The sequence below is a fragment of the Bufo bufo genome, chromosome 4, assembly GCF_905171765.1.
Source record: "Bufo bufo chromosome 4, aBufBuf1.1, whole genome shotgun sequence".
In the NCBI taxonomy this organism is placed as follows: domain Eukaryota; kingdom Metazoa; phylum Chordata; class Amphibia; order Anura; family Bufonidae; genus Bufo; species Bufo bufo.
Genome location: NC_053392.1, coordinates 87,908,735 through 87,928,719, shown reverse-complemented (window position 1 = coordinate 87,928,719; position 19,985 = coordinate 87,908,735). Strand labels below are relative to the sequence as shown.

The 19,985-nt window shown below is 43.2% G+C and overlaps 1 protein-coding gene across 1 annotated transcript in view; it reads right to left on the bottom strand.

Annotated features, from left to right (window-relative positions):
- Positions 1–19,985, bottom strand: part of MBOAT2 (membrane bound O-acyltransferase domain containing 2) — a 272,749-nt gene that overhangs the window by 79,135 nt on the left and 173,629 nt on the right. Inside the window, exons 4-5 of the mRNA XM_040427503.1 lie at positions 5,782–5,877; positions 3,051–3,106 (exon numbers count right to left, since the gene is read on the bottom strand). Coding sequence (XP_040283437.1) covers positions 3,051–3,106; positions 5,782–5,877 — 152 coding nt within the window. The remainder of the gene's footprint in view (positions 1–3,050; positions 3,107–5,781; positions 5,878–19,985) is intronic.

The window sequence follows — 19,985 nt, the reverse complement described above, 5'->3', positions numbered from 1 at the left end:
TGACCTATCTAGAGGACAGTCCATCACTTAAAGGGAGTCTGTCACCTAATCTGAGCGTTTTAGACCCTCATTACAATGGTACCTTTCTTTTCTGTGTTCCTCGTTGAGATCATGTAAAATACACTTTTTAAACATATGCAAATGAGCTTCTGCAAGTGCCCAGGGGCGGCGTTACTGCCACAAGGTACCATTGAAATGAGGGTCAAAGAGTCTATAACCTGATCTGAGCGGTCTGAAATGCTCATATTAGGTGACAGACTCCCTTTAATAGACGCTCGACAACCCCTTTAACTGTCATCCCACAATGCGCTGCTCTCTGGTAACAGAAAACCAGCAGAATTCAGCATTGTGGCTTCAGACATGGATAGAGAAGAAAGCATTATGTAACGTGAAATATGAGATAAATAATGCAAAGTAGTTACAAAGCTCCTCTGCATTTGATGTAGATTTTATGAATGAGAGAAAATATATTCATCATGTAGCCAGTATCATGCACAAGAGAGGCTGCAAAACTCTATGAGGATTGTCAATGAACCCATCGGTGCTGTAGTTAACAAGAGGCGCTAGGCTCATTGTTGCCATGCATCTGTGTGCATTCAATTTCATGGCTGTTCTACAGTTCATGCTCAACTTGCCTTGTTACCGAGATACCCCTGTGAGTTGTAGGTAGTTTGGGGGCCACTTTGTTGATCTGATGAATTAATGCTGAGCTGTTTTCAGATCACCTTTTGGGGACTGTGACGTCTCGCTAGAAATATCACCTTTGATAAACATGTTTATGAAAAGATCAAGGACTCATCAATATCGCTCACCTTACAGCGGTGATGTGAACGTAGCTGGAGGTCTAGAGGTAGCTGGAATGCACTTATGCACATACATTTACTATGTTTGCAAGTAGCTTATTAAAGGAGTTTTCCCAGAGAAGGATATTGATGACATCCTTAACCTCATAGGTCATTAGTATCTGATTGGTGGGGGTCTAACCCCTAGCACTGCCACAATCAGCTGTTTGAAGAGGCCACGGTGGTACGGTGAGCGCCGCTGCCTCTTCCTAGGCCCGTGTCATCACATTCCTTGGCCGTATGGCCTAAGTCAGGGATGCTCAACTTGTGGCCCTCCAGCCGTTGTAAAACTACAACTTCCACCATGCCCTGCTGTAGGCTGTCCGGGCATGCTGGGAGTTGTAGTTTTGCAACAGCTGAGGGGCCACAGGTTGAGCATCCCTGGCCTAGGCATAGCTCAGTCTCATTCAAGGCTACAGTACGAAGCACAGCCGCTGGTATGACTTGAGGACGCCGCACTGCTCACCAGAATGCAACAGTCTCTTTAAACTGCTGATCAATAGTGGTGCCAGGTGTTGGACCCCCTCCGATCAGATATTGATGAACTATCATAAGCACAGGTCATCAAAATTCTACTTCTAGAAAATCCTATTAAGACAGAGTTCTTGACCCAGTGGAGCAAATGTACACATTTTTAGACAGTACAAACTACAACAGATGTAGCAAAGTGGCTGATGCTGGATGATAAATCTGGTGCACCTTTACACTGTCTAGTCTACTTTATGCCAGAATCATGTGCCATTTTTCTGAAGCCATGTTTCTTTCCAGTAGGCCACACCTAAAAAATGTCTAAAACAATAAATGTAGTGTAAATCATGTACACCAGTTTCCTGGTGCAACTTGTACATGAATTCTAGCACATTTTGACAAAAAAATCTAAAAGATGGAAACCAGTTTATGTAATCCTCTAACATGTTATGAGGGTTGCATCAGAAATCATGGCCGTGCTAATGTCAGTGTCTAATGGCCATTTGAGATTTTAAGTGGATTTTCACCTGTGTGTAAGAAAATCCTCAGGCCTTTAATGGTGGAAAATCTCTAAAGTGGTAATTAGAAGTAGGCATTCATAGTCATTCTGTTAGGTAATAGGAACATTTTTCTGCATCAATGAAAAGCCATAAAATCATATAACAGGGACATAATATTACTATCAATATACTTTACAGGGAACCTCTCACAATGAAATTCATTCTGACAGCATCTTATAGAGCAGGAGGAGCTGAGCAAACTGATATATAGTTTTATGGGAAAAGGTTCAGTAAAATTTGTCTTCATTGGTCTAAACCTCTGCTCAATCTGGGATTAGTAATCTAGTGGAGGGTCAGTGATTGTCAGCCTTGTCTGTATCACTGTGCATTCACAGATAACTGTCAATTGACCTCACACGGCCATATGTATTTTGGGGTCCGCAAATTGTGGATCTGCAAAATACATATACTGTCCGCGTTGCATCAGCATTTTTTGAGGACTCATTGACTTGGGTCTGTAGTCCGCATTTTGCGGCCAAGTATTAGACATGTTCTATCTTTTTGCAGAAGGGACATATGGATGTGGAAAGCACATGGATAGATAGACTATGGGAGTCATTTAATATACTGAAATACGCCTCAATTAGGCATCGTTGAGGAGCAGATGGCGGGGCAGCGGTTAGTTGTGCCGCTGTCTGCAACTTCGCCCTGATCACGCCAGATCTAAAATTGTGGGCATGGCATGGGCGGGGAAGGGCCGGCAGGCCCATCTCATTCACCATTTTCTATGCCTGTTTTAGGCGTAAAAAAAAGGTCTAAATGTAAGACCGCTCGGAAGATGTCTTACATGTAGAACTGGCTCTGGATGCCCCGAAGTTATGGAGAAGCCTGCGCCTCTTCATAACTTCAGCAGGTCCTTCACCAGCTATGGGGCTTTATTAAGACCGGCGTCTAAATGTCTTAATAAATGTGCCCCAATGCCTGAAAAATATGGAACACGGAACTATTGTAGTCATTTTAATAAAAAAATAAATGTGGACAGCACAGTCATATACACTGGACTCCTTATCATTGAAAGAGCAGAGATTTCAGCCAATACATGACAAAATTTACTGAATTTTACAGACTCTTTTTCCACAAAATTATATATAAATCCACTTAGCTCCTTCAAAGCAGATTGAATTTTCTATGTGACAGGTTCCCTGTAAGCCAGCTATTCATTCAAGTCATGTCATCTTACCATCTCGGATTTCAAAAGCCAAGCTTGTTATTTTCTGTGTAATAATCATCATTGGCCTGTAGATAAAGAAAATATTTTTTTTTTACAATCATGCAAATAATCAGACAAATAATAAAAGCCAAATTAAATTACTGAAAAAATACAACCAGTTACATTACAGTATGATTAGATAAAGTTGGTGTCTCTTCACATCACAGCTTTCGTAGACAATAGCCAAGATCCTATTGTTCAAAGGTTAATTAAAATGCCAGTTTCCTACTTCAAAAGGCCCAGAGCAGCAAGTCTAAGGACACAGGTGATTTTCTTCTTTCCAAAACAAAAAAGTCATATAGAGGATCCTCTCTCCAGCACCACAAAACATATAGAACATCTTCTCCAAAGATTTAAGGGTTACACAGAAGATCCTCTTCCCCAACCTGCAAGTAATCTAGAAGATCTTTTTTTACAGAGTCCCTAGGGTCATATAAAATATTTTTTCCCCAAGAATCTTATACTGTAGGTCATACAGAAGACCATTACCTCGGAGTCACAGGTTATACAAAAGAGCCTTTCACCAGTCACATAGCCATGCAAAAAGAAGACCATCTCCCCAGAGTGATGAGATATACAGGTACAACAGATCCTTTCCCCAGGTTTGAAGGCTATACCGAAGATCCTCTTTCCAGAGTCTTTGGTTATACAGATCCGTTTGCCGATGTCTGTGGTCATATGGGAGATCCACTTGCTGGAGTCTTTAGTCATACAGGAGACCCTCTTCCCAAATGTCTTTGGTCATACAAGAGATCCTCTTCCCAGATTTGAAAGACATATAGAAGATCCACTTCCCAGAGTCATTTAGCATACAAGAGATTTTCTTTCGAGAGTCATTGGTCATACATCAGATTATTTTCCTAGATTTTAAGGTCACATAGAAGATCCTCTTCCCATAGTCATCAATGGTCATATAGATGATCATATTCCTAAAGTCATTAATCATACAAAAGTTCCTTTTTCCAGAGTCATAGATCATACAGTAGATCATCTGCCCAGAAATACAAGACATGCAGAACATCCTCTACCAAGAGTAACAATTCATACAGAAGACCTTCTTCCCAGATTTTATACAAAGCATGAGCCTGTAACATTCTGCTTGGGAGCTTTTAGAATAAAACTATTTGATATAAACTGATAAGTAATGGTGTATTACACTACAAATCCTTTCTAGCAGCTTTCAGAATTTTACTTCAACCAGGGGTGTTGCTAGGGTCTGAAAACATCCGGGGCACAAGCCCACTGTATCACGCCCCCACCCCAGGAAGCCATGCCACCATTGCCGGGGGGCTCATGGCTTCCTGAACTCATGCCCATGCAGCCAGCGGATCAAGTACAAGGGGGATGAGGGGATGATCTGTGTGGTTGCCCAGGCGGCTAGGCCCTTCACAGTAGTTATTAACCCCTTTCATCAGTCCCCCTTCAGTTAGTTAGTCTGACTTTACCCATCACTCCTTGCTCTGCATAGTTTCATTTGGTTTTGGAAGAGCTGGAGTGTGGTTCTTGTTGAAGTCCTGTTCATCCATTATCAGCGAGACGCTGGTTCCTTCACCAGGACAGGAACGCGTTGTCTCTGCCCTGTCATTACCTTTAGGGCATCCGAGGGTTACCAGGGTTTTCCATGGTTCCTGTGTATGGGCATCTCTACCATCGAGAGGTGCCCATACAGATAGGAGTTAGGGCCGGGAGCAGGGTTTTATAGGTGGTGACCCTTTTCTTTCCCTAGCAGTGAAGCCTAGTGTCTTTCCTCTTCCTTCTTGTTATCTTTTGGTGTTCTCCCCTACTACATCCGTGACACTGCTATTAGCAATAATTACAGTAAGTAAGGTATCATAATAGAATAGAATTTTCAGGGAAAGAGAACTATCTCACTAACACCACCTTTTGGAAGTGTCTCCCTATGAGTTAAACACCAACTTTTTAACAAACCTTGGAACATGACAAGGGAAAATAGCCAATCCAAATATCCATCCACAGACAGCTGTTTCAGGGTGCTTGCTCCTTATAAATACAAAGTAGGGTCCTGCCTGGAGTGCGATGTCTTGGATGTAGCTTAGGCGTGGTACTAGCTGTTATTAAAGAGACTAGTTATGTATGGAGACTTAGTGGCAATGCTCACCTCCACGGGAAACTAATATGAAAAGAGGGGTCTCCCAGGGAAAGAGAACAATCTCGATAGTGCCACCTTTTGGAAGGATGACCTTTTAACAAGCTTTGGGATATGGCAAGGGAAAACAGGAACTGAAGCAGCTGGATATTTGGCTTGGCTATTTTCCCTTGTGATACCCCAAGGCTTGTTAAAAAAAAAAAAAGGTCAGACTTTAACTCATAGGGAGCCACTTCCCAAAGGTGGCGCTAGAGAGACGGTTCACTTTCCCTGAGAAATACCTCTTTGCATATAATATTCCCATAGAGCATCACCACTTAGTCTCAATACACAGCTGGTCTCTTTAAAGTACTTTGCCTAAGTAGTATCCCTGATAACGCTAATGGTGGAAAGTCAAGGTAAGGCTGAACACTGCGCTTTACAATACCTCCATGCATCATTAAACATTATATCAACCTCACTGTACAAGTAAAAACAATGACAGGTTATAGTATATTAATTGCATTTTATTTTTCAAGGTCAGTTTAAAAATTTATCAGGTGATGAAGCTGAGGTTAAAAGGAAAACTCTGAATTTAATGAGTCTTCTACTTACCCGGAAAAATCTGCAGAATACTGTCCATAATCAAAAATATAGACTCTTGCTATTTGGCACAAGGTGAGGTATCCCAAAGCAAACACAAAGCAGTATCTAGAAATTAATAAAACATGCAATTAGAGCTCACAGTCACATATTCTGGTGTAAAACTGCTTCTGAATATTTTAAAACACTTATCACATTAGTATTTTGTATAATAAAAGTCCCGCTTGTGATGTACATATTAAATAAGATATGTATTTATTCAATAAATATATGATGTGTGAAACACTAAATTTTTCAACTCAGTTGATTCGAAAATGTATAAAGTGTAGTATTGAGACCATCATTTTTTTTTCTACTGGAATATCCCATTGACACGATTTTTCCTTTGCCAAAAACAAATTACAACTGCACTGCCTCCGAGATATGAACACTGAACTTACAAATACACAGCAATAAGATGTCTGAAGTGACTCAATCAGCTAGTGCAGAATAATTTTTGATACAATTTCAACAGCAATTCCTCATCTCTGTTTTCGCAGGAGCTACAACACCATTATAAGGTGATATTCTGTATTAGAGCTTTACCGTACAGCCAAAATAATAATATGGGGGCTGCATTTAGATTGTGAGCCCCAGTGGGGACACAGGTGCTGGTGTGAGTGATGACACCTTGTACAGTGCTGTGTAAATTAAGGAAATAAATTATAAAAATGTGTACGACTCCGCGACCTACAAAGGGATGTACTGAAGTTCATCTGGGGCAATAAACGTGCCCGTATAGCTCGGGCTACCATGTGCCGACATAAAACACAAGGGGTCTCTCAGTTCCCGACTTCATAAAATACTATAAAGCTGCTAGATTAGCCCAGCTTTTTTTGACACATACTAAACCAGAGACACACCCCTTATGGGTCTCGATAGAACAATCCCTCCTTTCACCTTGGTCGTGGAGAGCCCTACTCTGGACCACCCTATGTATACCGATAATGGTACGTTCCAACTCACCGCTGTCTTACCGAGCCCTGTTGTTGTGGAGATCTGTTAGATTTAAGTTGGCCCTACAATCAAAGCTCTCACCACTCCTTCACTTAGTAGGTAATCCTGCCTTCCCACCGGGGCTGAAGGCGTCCAATTTTAGCTGGTGGATTAACAACAATTGTATAACTTTGCATAGATTCTTGGTCAGGGGAAGATGGATTACTCTGAATGATTTTAAAAGATAAATTTGACCTTCCTAGGGGTGAATCATTCACAGCTAACCAAGTATTCTCATTTCTCCACTCTTTGAAGATTGATAACCTGAACTTAGACTTTACCCCCTTTGAACGTTTTGTCACCTTTTCTTTATGTAGACAAGGACTATTGTCTAGACTGTATGGAATGCTTGATCCCTCACCTGATGGAGTTCGGCTCTCGTATATGGTAGAGTGGGAGAAGGATACACAGGTAGAATATCCACTTTCAGAGTGGTTTCTCCGTTCCCAAACTTTAACCAAAAACTCTTGGCAAACCACACTGGCAAAGACCTCCGTGAAGGTCCTTCATAGAACTCATTTAGTGCCTTTTAGGCTACATCATATATATCCAGAAGTGTCGCCACTATGCTTTAGAGGATGTACTGAAAATGGTACAGTTTACCATATATGGTGGACATGCCCCCATGTCCAGCTGTTCTGGTCTAAAATAGGCAGATTGCTTTCTACAATTCTAGGCTGTAGCTACCAACCTACCCCCACCTTATGTCTCTTAGGGGATAAAACCCCTTGGCTAACATTTGCCAAGTTCAAACTATCGCAACATATCCTAATGGCTGCCAGAATCCATATTGCGTTCAAATGGAAAACTGGTACATTAAGCTACCAAGCAGTTTTCCTACTCCGCCAATGTACAACAAAGTCTATCATTGTAATGACCGTTATACCGTGTAAGGGTACTTCAGGAATATGATGAGTGTAGGATATTCAAACATGTGTGTTGTAGTATTGTACTCTACTCCCTAGCAGATAATCACTATTGGATCTCCCTTTGACTATTGTTATTGTCATTTTTATTTTATTTCTTTTTTTTGTTTTACTGTAATATGTGTATGACCAAAATACATATGTAATTGCTATATCAAGATGCTTCCATGAAGATGGAACATTTCTTTTCAATAAAGCATTTGAAACATAAAAATGTGTACGAGACTCTCCCATTCTAGTCTTGAATCATTCCTGTCACCCTTTAACCCCTGTACAGAGATCTGGCCTTCGCCACAGGGGAGCAACTAGACCACTACCTTTTGGGTTAGTCCCAGTATACTGTAGTTGGCAGCTGACCAAGGGAAAGTGGTGCAAGCACTAGAATCTTTAGGCACAGAAAACACACCAAAGCCACAGGTATAGTCTGAACAGACACTTATACAGATTATAGGGTTTTTAGGCAGAACTTGACTGTAGGAAACTTGGCTGGATGGCTGGGAAGCCGCACCACAATCGCAGAAGCAGTCTGGACAGTCACTGATACTGGAAATGCAGACATCTGGCAACACTGAACTGGAGACACTAAGGCTCCATTCACACATCCGCAAAACACGGACACCGGCAATGTGCGTTCCGCATTTTGCAGACCGCACATTGCCGGCACTATAATAGAAAATACCTAATCTTGTCCGCAATTGCGGACAAGAATAGGACGTGTTAGATTTTTTTCGGGAACGGAATTGCGGACCCGGGAGTGTGGATCCGGATAGCACAAAGTGTGGCCCCATAGAAATGAACGGGTCTGAAATTCCGTTCCACAAAATGCGGAACAGAATTGCGGATGTGTGAATGGACCCTAAGAGAGCTTGCAGGCAGGGTAGTGTTGGATGCAGGAACCAAGACTGTAGCACAGACAGGCACACTAGGCAGCTAATAGCAGGCTGCGACGGGGATGAGCCACCCTAGCGGCGGTTGTGCGGGGATCAGAAGCGACGCAGCTGTTGGGGAGCAGGGCAAGTATAATCTAAGAGGCCTGGGAATTAGAAACATAGAAACATAGAATGTGTCGGCAGATAAGAACCATTTGGCCCATCTAGTCTGCCCAATATACTGAGTACTATGAATAGCCCTTGGCCCTATCTTATATGAAGGATGGCCTTATGCCTATCCCATGTATGCTTAAACTCCTCCACTGTATTTGCAGCTACCACTTCTGCAGGAAGGCTATTCCATGCATCCACTACTCTCTCGGTAAAGTAATACTTCCTGATATTACTTTTAAACCTTTGCCCCTCTAATTTAAAACAATGTCCTCTTGTAGCAGTTTTTCTTCTTTTAAATATTCTCTCCTCTTTGATTCCCCTCTCCCTATACACCCAAGCATTCTGCTAGCATTTCCTGCTGCTCTATGACATTGTCTGCCTACCTTTAAGTCTTCTGAAATAATGACCCCTAAATCCCTTTCCTCAGATACTGAGGTTAGGACTGTATCACTGGTTTTATATTCTGCTCTTGGGTTTTTACGCCCTAGGTGCATTATCTTGCACTTATCAACATTAAATTTTAGTTGCCAGATTTTTGACCATTCCTCTAGTTTTCCTAAATCCTTTTCCATTTGGTGTATCCCTCCAGGAACATCAACCCTGTTACAAATATTTGTGTCATCAGCAAAAAGACACACCTTACCATCGAGGCCATCTGCATGATAAAGATATTAAACAATATGGGTCCCAGAACAGATCCCTGAGGTACCCCACTGGTAACAAGACCATTGTCTGAATATACTCCATTGACTACAACCCTCTGTTGTCTGTCCCTCAGCCACTGCCTAATCCATTCAACAATATGGGAGTCCACGCACAAAGACTGCAATTTATTGATAAGCCTTCTATGTGGGACAGTATCAAAAGCCTTACTAAAGTCTAGATAAGCGATGTATACTGGACCTCCGCCATCTATTATTTTAGTCACCCAATCAAAAAAATCAATAAGATTAGTTTGACATGATCTCCCTGAAGTAAACCCATGCTGTTTTTAATCTTTCAATCCATGGGATTTTATATGTTCCACAATCCTCTCCTTAAGTATGGTTTCCATTAATTTCCCTACTATTGATGTCAGGCTTACTGGCCTATAGTTGCCCGATTCCTCTCTACTACCCTTCTTGTGAATGGGCACAACATTTGCTAATTTTCAATCTTCTGGGACGACTCCTGTTGCCAGTGATTGGTTAAATAAATCTGTTAATGGTTTTGCTAGTTCACCGCTGAGCTCTTTTAATAGCTTTGGGTGTATCCCATCAGGCCCCTGTGACTTATTTGTATTAATTTTAGACAGCTGACTTAGAACATCTTCCTCTGTAAAGACACATGCATCAAAAGATTCATTAGTCTTCTTTCCTAACTGAGGTCCTTTTCCTTCATTTTCCTTTGTAAAAACTGAACAGAAGTATTCATTGAGGCAGTCAGCTAGTTCTTTATCTTCTTCTATATACCTTCCTTCTTTTGTAATTCCTTGTTTTAGTTTCCTTTTTTCATTTATGTATCTGAAGAATGCCTTATCGCCTTTTTTCACTGACTGAGCTAATTTCTCTTCTGCCTGTCATTTAGAAGCTCTTATAACTTGTTTGGCCTCTCTCTGCCTAATCTTATAAATTTGCCTGTCATCCTAGTTTTTTTTTTTTTTATAATTACTAAATGCTATCTTTTTGTTTTTAATGATTTTGGCCACTTCTGCTGAGTACTACAGTGGTCTCTTCCTTTTTTTGCTTTTACTGACAAGCCTAATGCAATTATCTGTTGCCTTCATTAGTGCCACTTTTAAGTAGTCCCATTTCTCCTGGACTCCATTGAAACGGTTCCAATCTGATAGGGACTCGTATACCACTAATCTAATTTTAGAAAAGTCAGTTTTTCTAAAATGTAAAACTTTTGTTATTGTGTGGTGTGACTCAGTCACTGTACTTATAGTAAACCACACTGACTGGTAATCACTAGATCCCACTTTTCCCCTACAGTAACATCAGATACCAAATTCCCATTTGTGAATACTAAATCTAAAATGGCCTCCTTCCGGGTTGGCTCCTCAACTACTTGCTGTAGAGATAATCCCAGTAGGGAATTTAGAATATCTGTACTCCTGGCAGAACTAGCTATTTTGGTTTTCCAGCTTACATCAGGAAGATTAAAGTCTTCCATAATGATAACTTCCCCTTTTAATGTCATTTTAGCTATTTCCTCAACTAGTAGATAATCTAATTCTTTGACTTGGCTAGGTGGTCTATATATCACACCTACACGAGTTACCTTATGATTATCAAGCTGCAAGGTAACCCAAACTGACTCTAAATTGGTCTCGCTAACTTGTATTAAATTAGATTTTATGCTATCTTTCACATACAGGGCCACCCCTCCCCCTTTCTTGCCTTCTCTGTCTTTCTTATATAGAGAGAACCCTGGTATTGTTATATCCCAGTCATTACTCCTATTGAACCATGTCTCAGTAACAGCCACTAAATCTATATTCTCAGATGCCATTATAGACTCAAGTTCATTGATCTTATTCCCTAAACTGCGATCATTTGTAGACATTTCTTAACCTATGTGCTACTGGCATCTTCTGGCCTTGTTCCGGGGGGCAGTCGGACTGCTGGATTATCACTCTTTTGCCTCCCTTTCCTAGTTTAAATGCTCCTTAGCAAATACTTTGAACTGTTCACTGAGGACATTCTTTCCCTTGAACGAAAGATGCAAACCATCTTTCTTGTACATTTTTCCATTCCAGCGAGAGCTAACATGAGACACAAAGCCAAACCCTTGGTTCAGACACCATTCACCAAGCCATACATTTTATTCCTTAATGCGCATCTTCCTGTCATGCTGAAGGTTAGGGGGGTCATTATAGGGGTTGGATAACCCCTTTAAACACAGACTTGAACTTAGGCTACTTTCACACTAGCGTTAATATTTTCCAGTATTGAGATCCGTCATAGGGGCTGAATACCGGAAAATAATGCTTCAGTTTTGTCCCCATTCATTGTCAATGGGGACAAAACGTAACTGAACAGAACGGAGTGCTCCAAAATGCATTCTGTTCCGTTCTCATAACGGAGAGCAAACCGCAGCATGCTGCGGTTTGCTTTCCATTCAGGGATGCGGAGCAAAACGTCATGACCCACAATGCAATTCAATGGGGACGGATCCGTTTTCTCTGACACAATAGAAAACGGATCTGTCCCCCATTGACTTTCAATAAAGTTCATGACAGATCCGTCTTGGCTATGTTGCAGATAATACAACCGGATCCGTTCATAACGGATGCAGATGGTTGTATTATAAGTAACGGAAGCGTTTTTGCTGAACCCTGCCGGATCCAGTAAAAACGCTGGTGTGAAAGTAGCTTTAAACAGAACTGTGAGGTCAGAAGCATGCAGGCAGAATCGGAACACAGGCTGGATACTGCAGGTAAATTGCAAGGAAATCACTGAAGCACAAAGCCTGGGAGAGCGCCTTAAATTCCCGGGAACTTAAATACCTGGGGAAGGATTTGAAAATACTCTCACTGGCCCTTTAAAATTCCACAGGTGAGCGCGTGCATGCCCTAAAGGAGCAGAGACTCTCATCTAGTCACCACTCCACCACATCCCCCTTCAGCATCATTCTTCTCAACCTGTTGCATAGTCAAATATCCACACCCCATGCACTCAGAAGCACTACAGATATCGGCTGGTGACTAGCTCATGCAGCCTTATATCTACTCCTCTTTCGTGTTAAAATGGCTGGACCATTGTACAAAACAAGCAGTTGTAACCTTCTGTGTCACCCCTAGCTCCTCATAGGTTGTAAGCTCTTGTGATCAGGGCCCTCAATCCTCTTCTTTTAATTGCTGACTGGTTTGTTGCTATGTTATTTATGACTCTCTTTACATGAACCTCCTGATTGTAAAGCGCTGCGGAATATGTTTGCGCTATATAAATAAACTTTCTAGTCACCCTTGTGCACCAAATTATTGGCACTTATTGGCTGTACTAACTGCTATAATCAAAATAGTGGACAGGTCACTGCCTCTTTCAAGATCAACACACTCCTCTCCTGCTGCGGTGATCATTCCTTAACCTTTCCGATCTGACTGATTATAGTGTGCTATTATTCATCAATTTTGCATCATTGTTCCTATCCTTTAAGCCTCATGCGCACGACCATATCCATTTTTGTGGACCGCAAATCGTGGATACCTGCCATGTGCATCCCACATTTTCCCCTTCCACAGGTCCTGCACTGGTTTAGGAATGCCTATTCATGTTCACAAAACAGAAAAGAATAGGGCATGGTCTATTTTTTTTATTTTGCATGGCTGTGGAAGGGCCACATTGATATGAATGGGTCCACATCCGATCTGAAAAAAAATGTGAATTGGATGCGGACCGAAAATACGGTTGCGTGCACAAGGGCTTATTTTCCTGTACTCACATAATCATATAATCGGACAGGGCACTAATAAGTTCTCCTGCTGCGTTGATGATTCCCATTATTTTTTGCACCATCTTCATGACACTGAACCTTTTACAAGAAACCCTATCAGATAATCACAAGGGTCAACAGGTCACTGCATCCTTCAAGATCAACACGCTATTCTTCTGCTGCTGGCAACCATTCCATCATCTGATTAATTACAGGATGCTGTGCTCCAACATTATCATTTACAAGGATAAAAACAGAAGAGAGAAATACAAAAGAGAAAGAAATCAGCAAAGAAAATATCTGCTACTCGAAGTGTACCCTTAGACAAGCAGACCAGCTCATGCTTGTGTGCCAAATCCTACAAATCTGCTGTGTAGGCGGCATTTAACCTTGAATGAGATTATAAAAGCTGTCTTTCCCATGAAACACATCTGTAGCGGGATATGGATGAGCATCCAGGCACAGGATTCAGGAGGCTACTTCTCGCCATATACAATCCTAGGACAAGGCGATGTCAGATAGTTGCTGTGCTCCATATTTTGTGACATCGTCCTGGATTTCCTATGAAAATGACACGGCATGTTCTAATGACAACCTCTCATTAGCATGCAGCCCCAGCTACAGTTGTCACAAATTCTGTCTTGACATAGAGAGGCCAGAATTCCTGTAACTCCATCATTGCCATGGCCCCTGCCCCAATTATAGGGCTTAAAGGGCATCTGTCAGCAGATTTGTACCTATGAAACTGGCTGACCTGTTACATGTGCGCTTGGCAGCTGAAGGCCTCTGTGTTGGTCCCATGTTCATATGTGCCCGCATTGCTGAGAAATATAATGTTTTAATATATGCAAATGAGCCTCTAGGAGCAACGGGGGCGTTGCCGTTACACCTAGAGGCTCTGGTCTCTGCAACTGCCACGCCTTCTCCACCTTGATTGATAGAGCCAGGTGTGAGAACGTTTACACTGCCTGGTCCTGTCAAAGTGCAGAGGGCGTGGCAGTTGCAGAGACAGCAGAGCCTCTAGGTGTAATGGCAACGCCCCCGTTGCTCCCAGAGGCTCATTTGCATATATTAAAACATCATTTTTCTCAGCAATGCGGGCACATATGAACATAGGACCAACACAGATGCTTTCTTAAAGCTGTGTTCTGAGTTTTGAAGGTGTCTCTGGAGTGTTGGTCTCACAGGAGAATTAGATCCGTAGGAGTAGGAGCTCTCAATTTGCTTCCTCTCTCTTCTCTATCTGAACTGGAACTCCCCCTCCTGGCAGGAAGCAGGACCAGCCCACTCCTACCAAGAGGCAAGGAACATGGTGGTTAGCCCTGTTCCTGCCAACCATACCTTCCTTACTGGAACACATGGCCAAAACATTCAAATACATAACATCAGCAATACATTACAAACATCTACAGATACCCGAAGCTCCGGAGTACTGCGCATGTTAGGACATATGAGCCCTGTCACCAATGATCCGACACCATTTTAGAATAAACCCTTGGAGATCAATGGACAACAGACCAGTATACCTCCAATATATTTAGTAAATATTAACCCCTGTGTGACCACTAATGCGCCTTTTTACTGATGTAAACATAGGGGGTTTTAACTAAACAGCTGGCTTTAATCAATCATTACATGAACCCAAAATGCTGCATTAAAAACTAGAACTGCAAAAAATAAGACCTCATATAAGTACTGTGGGAGATTAGCTGGTGGGGATCACCTTTTCTGAAAACAGACAGTCCGTATGCAGACAGTTTCTTTGAAAGTCTTGCTGGTTGCCAGGTTTATTTAGCCAAAAAGGTTTGCACAGCAGAAAACAAACAAAACAGAAAGTAAATCCTTGCCGTCTGGCGCTAAGCTATACAGTTATGTCCTGACTATACGGTGTGGGGCTGCTCCCTGACACCGCCAACACAAATGGTAAAGCAAACCTTTTGTTTCTCTTGCCTCCAAACACAGCTCTCCCTTCAGCCACACAGGCAATCCTGAGACTCAGCACATGAGAGACCTGTTGTGCTCTCTTACTGTTTATTTAAAGTCCAGCTGGAGGTAAACTCCAGTGGACCACAATCTCTGGACCGGAACCAAGCCTGCCTTAGAGGCTGGAAAAACCCGGGCCGGATTCCGGTTCAGTCCCTCACAACAGAGCGCATGCGAGGTGAAACATACCTATCATCCACCACCTCGCCTCGCATACCGTCACATATCCCCCCCCTCTGCTCTAGCCCCCGCGGCTGAGCAACTGTCCCCAGCATACAATGCATGCGGGAGAGGGCATCTGCATTGTTTTGGAGCTTACCCGGCCTATGCTCTACTGAAAACTTAAAGGGCTGTAAGGCCAGAAACCACCTTGTCACGCGGCTATTTTTTTCCCTGTTGTCACACATCCACTTTAATGGTGCATGGTCGGTGACAAGCTTAAACGACCTTCCCAGTAAGTAATATTTCAGCGAGTCTAGGGCCCATTTAATAGCGAGACATTCCTTCTCGACAATGGCATAGTTCTTTTCATGCTTGTTCAGCTTTCGGCTCAGGTATACCACTGGGTGCTCCTCACCGTCTCTGGTTTGGGATAGGACAGCCCCTAGGCCCACCTCAGAGGCGTCCGTCTGTACCACAAACTCCTTTGAGAAGTCCGGGGTCACCGGTAGTACACAAAGGGCCCGCTTTAACTTCTGGAAGGCCTCCTCGGCTTCAGGATTCCATTTAACCATGGCTGACCCTCTGCCCTTTGTCAGGTCGGTCAGAGGGGCGGCAATGGTGGCAAAGTCGGGTATAAACCGCCGGTAATACCCCGTAATGCCAATAAAGGCCCGAACTTGTTTTTTGTTTATCGGTTGGGGCCATTTTTGAATTGCCTCAACCTTATTGGTCTGGGGCTTGACCAGTCCCCGGCCAATAACGTAGCCAAGGTATTTAGCTTCCTCCAGGCCTATGGCACACTTTTTTGGGTTGGCCGTGAGACCTGCTTTCTTCAGGGAATCTACCACTGCTTGTACCCGAAGCAGGTGCGATTCCCAATCTGGGCTGTGGATGACCACATCGTCCAAATAAGCAGCTGCATACGGGCGATGTGGGCTCAAAGTTTTATCCATCATTCGTTGGAATGATGCAGGAGCTCCATGCAGACCAAAAGGCATCCGCTTATACTGAAACGAGCCTTCAGGAGTGGAAAAGGCCGTTTTCTCCTTGGCCGATTCAGTTAGGGGTATCTGCCAGTAGCCTTTCGTCAGGTCTAGGGTCGTTATGTAGCGGGCTTGTCCCAACCTGTCCACGAGTTCGTCGACCCGAGGCATCGGGTAGGCATCGAACTTGGAGACACTGTTGAGTTTCCTAAAGTCGTTACAAAACCTAACAGTGCCATCGGGTTTTGGGACCAGCACTATGGGGCTCGACCAATCACTGTGGGACTCTTCTATCACGTCCAATTCTAGCATCATTTTTATTTCCTTTGCGACTGCCTCTCGCCTGGCCTCCGGTATTCTATATGCCTTTACATTTACGCGAACCCCAGGTTCTGTCACTATGTCATGCTGAATCACGTTGGTTCGTCCGGGTAAGGGGGAGAAAAAGTCTCTATTTTTGTACAAAAACGCCCTAACGTCACTTTGTTGCACCAGGGATAGGGATTCCGTTATGGGGACGTCAGGGATCATGTTGTGCTGCAGCGGCCTCTGCGACTTGGCGGTTGGATTCCCGCTGAGCTGCATTGGCCTGTAGCAAGGCCTTTAACATTTCCTCCATTTTCAGAAAATGCCCGCTGAGTCCACCACGTGTGGGAGATTAGCTGGTGGGGATCACCTTTTCTGAAAACAGACAGTCCGTATGCAGACAGTTTCTTTGAAAGTCTGGCTCGTTGCCAGGTTTATTTAGCCAAAAAGGTTTGCACAGCAGAAAACAAACAAAACAGAAAGTAAATCCTTGCCGTCTGGCGCTAAGCTATACAGTTATGTCCTGACTATACGGTGTGGGGCTGCTCCCCGACACCGCCAACACAAATGGTAAAGCAAACCTTTTGTTTCTCTTGCCTCCAAACACAGCTCTCCCTTCAGCCACACAGGCAATCCTGAGACTCAGCACATGAGAGACCTGTTGTGCTCTCTTACTGTTTATTTAAAGTCCAGCTGGAGGTGAACTCCAGTGGACCACAATCTCTGGACCGGAACCAAGCCTGCCTTAAAGGCTGGAAAAACCCAGGCCGGATTCCGGTTCAGTCCCTCACAACAGAGCGCATGCGAGGTGAAACATACCTATCATCCACCACCTCGCCTCGCATACCGTCACAGTACATTGATGAAAAAACTAAAATTTTGTAGCTCTTGGAATGCGATAAAAAAAAATGTGCATGGTCACTAAGGGGTTAAAGGGGTTCTCCGGGCTCTCCTATCTTGATGACTTATCCTCAGGATGGTCATCAATATTAGATTGGCGATCAGCTGTTGGAGATTGCGCGCGCAGTGTGCACGCGCTGTCTCCCTTCTCTCTTCCTGCTCAGCGCTGCTGTCTATGGCAAAGCATTGGTGAGCAGGAAGAGAGACGGGAGACGACACGTGCACACTGCGTGCGCCGTTTTCTCATACAGCTGATCGGCGGGAGGGCCGGGTATCAGATATTGAGGACCTATCCTGAGGACAACCTCAGGACAACCCCTTTAATGCATTGTATTAGACCCTTTAAATCCCCCAATTGGCTTTATAAACCTGAAAGGAATGATTTCATTGTATTTTCCATACACGAAGGAAGGTATTTAATGGAACATTCCACTAATATCATTTTTTAAAAGACCGATCAAATGTTTGAATCCTACAGTGATGGAGATCCAACACTGAACCCCCCACAGATACCTTGAAAACTTGGGTCATGATCATCTCAGCAAAAAAAAATATAGACTTTTCTTTTAACAGTCCAGACAGCAATGCCTCCCAGATGAAAGCTGCTTTATATATTTCTGCAAATATTGAGAAAACGTGGACTTTTCTCAGGTCACCATGCCTATTCAGCAAAGCAGCAAGGGATCCTTTCAAAGCCAAAGACACTTAGCAGAAGACAAAAATCTTGTAGCGAGCTTTCAACCTAACATCTAACGCACAGTTAACCAGAGGAGAAATGGTTAAAGACAGGGAGCCAGTCTTAATTGATCTACCCAAAACTCTAACCAGACAAAGCGCCTTTTGTGAATCCAGCTATGAAGAATGCATTCCGCTGCTATTGTATGAATCTCTGTATTATACGGACAGCCGTTGGTAACGCTGTATACTGCAGCTGCACATTACATCCCGGCCCGATGAACTTCTCACAGTGAGAGAACTCCACAATTCACATTCCTAGTAGATTCATACAAACCACACTTTGATTCTCTACTTAAGTTGTACACTTGAGTAAGACCTTAAAGGCTATGGGTACACCTTTTGGGGGTAATTTATTTTATGATTGCATTTTACTCATTTTGGGATTAAAATCATTTTTTCAATTGGTCTTTATTAAAAAATATTGAGACATTCTGTCACAAAGGGTTAACTGTTTGTCTAGCTGTGTAAATAGTACTTTCACTTTCACTTTCACTTTGTGCTGGTAATCTAATAAACCTTATCAGTAAGGGTACTTTCACACTAGCAGCAGGGGAGTCTGGCAGGCTTTTCCGGCGGGTGAACAGCCTGTCGGATCCGTCCTGCCGCTAGTTCACGTGTGCCCTTGGACTGCCGCTCCGTCCCCATTGACTAATCATTCCTTTTAGGTTTATAAAGCCAATTGGGGGATTTAGAGGGTCTAATACAATGCATTAAAGGGGTTGTCTTGAGGTTGTCCTCAGGATAGGTCATGAATATCTGATACCCGACCCTCCCGCCGATCAGCTGAACTAGTGGTAGGACGGATCCGACAGGCTGTTCACCCGCCGGAACGGCCTGCCGACTCCCCTGCCGCTAGTGTGAAACTAGCCTAACCTAAAGGCCATAAACACTTATTTAAGCCACATTCTTATCAGTAAGATAAAAAGTAAGCTATAATGAGTGTTTACAATGTCAGAGAACAGAGATAAGGAGCCATCAGCTGAGCTGCCTGACGGAACAGAGTGAAAATTCAAGGCCTGCTAGTAGGAAAACTTGGACAGGGGTTAAAATTTTTTAATAAAGACCAATTGAAAAAAAGATTTTTAGCTCAAAATGAGTAAAATACAATCATAAAAAAAGGCGCTATTTCGCCGTGCTGCCGGACTGCAGCTCCGTCCCCATTGACACGGTGGTGTGCGGTGAGAGGCCGCCAGACTAAAAAGTCGGACATGCATTACTTTTAGTCCTTCGGCCTCTCGCCAGGCACTGCCGTGCTGCGCCGGAGATCCGTCCCCCCGTCCCGTCCCCATTATAGTCAATCGGGACGGAGCGGCAGTCCGGTGGCACGGCGAAATAGCGGCAGGACGGATCCAACAGGGTGAACGGCTCTTTCTACCCCATCTCTATGCTATAACAAAAATGTTCAGCCAACTGGAATTGCAGATTTTCAGAAGTGGAACTGCATGCTGCCAGCCTCGGCTATCTGCAATTGGTTCCAAAAGCAAAATATTTACTGGATTTTTCAGACAAGTAATTTAGACATGCCCTAAAAAGACGGGTCAATGCTCCTAATTCGAGATAAAACCCATGAATACCCATGGGAGTCAAGCCAGCAATGTGAAGGATATATTCACATGAGACTGAAAAACTGCAGATTTTCCGCTGTGGATTTAAATCTGGTAAAATGTCTGTGTTTTACGTTAGAAGCAAAGAAGATAAGATTTTTTTACAGCAAATTACATACC